At 37.5% G+C, this 1,949-nt stretch overlaps 1 protein-coding gene across 1 annotated transcript in view; it reads right to left on the bottom strand.

Annotated features, from left to right (window-relative positions):
* LOC109822035 (heparanase-like protein 3) overlaps positions 418-1,949 on the bottom strand; it is an 11,514-nt gene continuing 9,982 nt past the window's right edge. The window contains exons 6-9 of the mRNA XM_020388194.1: positions 1,709-1,898; positions 1,518-1,643; positions 1,040-1,139; positions 418-966 (exon numbers count right to left, since the gene is read on the bottom strand). Of these exons, the coding sequence (XP_020243783.1) occupies positions 625-966; positions 1,040-1,139; positions 1,518-1,643; positions 1,709-1,898 (758 nt within the window). The 3' untranslated portion in view covers positions 418-624. The remainder of the gene's footprint in view (positions 967-1,039; positions 1,140-1,517; positions 1,644-1,708; positions 1,899-1,949) is intronic.

Genomic DNA, 1,949 nt, shown 5'->3' with positions numbered 1-1,949 from the left:
TTAACAAATCATGGTGTGAGGCAACACTACGTACAAAAGGGATTAGGATGGAGGGGTGTTAACATTAGGGTTTAAACCACACCCCCCCCCCCCCACCCCACTTTGGGGTCTTGCAACCCTCGAACTTTTTCTTATCCTCATATCCTGCTGAACTTTGGGGTGTTCAAAAAATGGGTGTTTATGTGCAAAATACCCCCAAAGTTCAGGGGTTTTTTGTGAATTAACCCGTAAATTATAATCTTCAACCTTCGCAACTTCACAACTTCAGATTATGTATAGTACAAGGTACTTTGAACGGTATCAGCGCCATAATTTTACATATGAATATATGCATTTAATGTCTATATGTAGAGATGGATGCATGCAGCATGTGCATCTTCATAATATTTTACTTCTACAACAATAAGGAAGCAACAAGATACACTTTTCATCCACGCCGTTTTTAAATATAAATTCTTCTCATTCTCTTTTCATTCATTATTCAATCAAACGCTTTGAAAAATAAATCACATTTCTATCAGCTTTCTATCAGCCTTACGGCTATCATCCTCATCAGATAGACTACTTTGCAGTCCATCCACAATCAACACACGGTCAAACCAAATTAAACCCAACTCTAAAAGCCTATCTGCAAGCAGGCGCATAAAAGTACGGAATTTTCACAAACACAATAGAAAATGGCGCGACTTTTAGAGGTTCCGTTGCATCAACCTTCATCGGTTCAAGTTCTGGGATGTCACCTTTATAATCAACAGCCAAAGGTTTACCATTCAGAAGCATTATCTGACTATGCAAGTCATTATCGGGCGATGTGAGGTGGTACTCTTCCCTAGTGAATCCCCTGAGCTTTGTTTTCGAACCTCTATTGTGATGCTTCAGAGATCTAACAAAGGAAGACTTGCTTGTAACAGTCACTTCAGTTGTTGTGTTACCATCAAGATTGATCAGGACAAGTGTAATTCCTTGCTGAGAAATAAAACTACATGAGTCAGTGTGAAGGCAAATCAAAAGAGAGGCGCAATGATGATTTTTAGCTTACAGATTCTTTTGCGCAGTGTGCATATGCACGTATTTTGTTGGTCCCATTGAAATTTGTTGATAATACAGTTTTACCCATTAACCGATGCCAAAGGAGAGCACTGCAGCAATAGGAATAAATGTCAAAGGCAAACCAAGTATTTTAACTCAGATTCTGTTGGTATATTTTGTACCTATTTTCTCTAGTTAATAAACTTCTAAACATCTTGCCCTGTTTACTCACAGAAAGTTTGTTAAGTGTCTTGATGTTCTTAGTTTGTGACACGTTTATTCAAATATTTGGAAATTTTGTCATTATATGGAATGAAATAAAAACCAGACCACATTTGATTAATGATAAAGTGGAGACCATGGTAATGAAATAAACTTGCAAACCATAGAAACGAAGCTTCATAATGTGCAAGAAGAAAGAGGCAAACCCAACTTGGAATTAGCTTCTCTATAAGCTTAAATAATTATGAGTTAAGTACCACCTTTACCTGTAATAATCAGGATTTGGTTTGAATGTGGTTGTATTCAGGAGACCATAGTTTCCACCGATCAAACTCTGTCTACAATATGTCTTTGTATCATATAATGCTGACATGCCGAGCNATAACCAACTCCTTATCAAAACCAAATTTATTTTTATTTTTCTGAAAATAGACATTCTCTGGGAGTTCTAATTTACCAGAAACTGAACACAAATGCATTACTGATGAGATTGTGGCCACTATTGTAAGCCCCTCCAGCTTCACCAACCCATGCAGTTGTCTGAGTTCCTGCATTCTTGAGAATTCCTTGGAGATCATTGAACGTTGAAGCTATGCCATCAAGAACTGTTGGGTCAAGAATTTTCTCCACCAAATGTTCGTCAACACCTGCATATTGAGAGAACCACTACAATATGACCTCATGATCCTACAAATTCT

The sequence above is a fragment of the Asparagus officinalis genome, chromosome 8 (genome assembly GCF_001876935.1).
Source record: "Asparagus officinalis chromosome 8, Aspof.V1, whole genome shotgun sequence".
Lineage (NCBI taxonomy): Eukaryota > Viridiplantae > Streptophyta > Magnoliopsida > Asparagales > Asparagaceae > Asparagus > Asparagus officinalis.
This window is presented reverse-complemented; position numbering and strand designations above follow the sequence as displayed.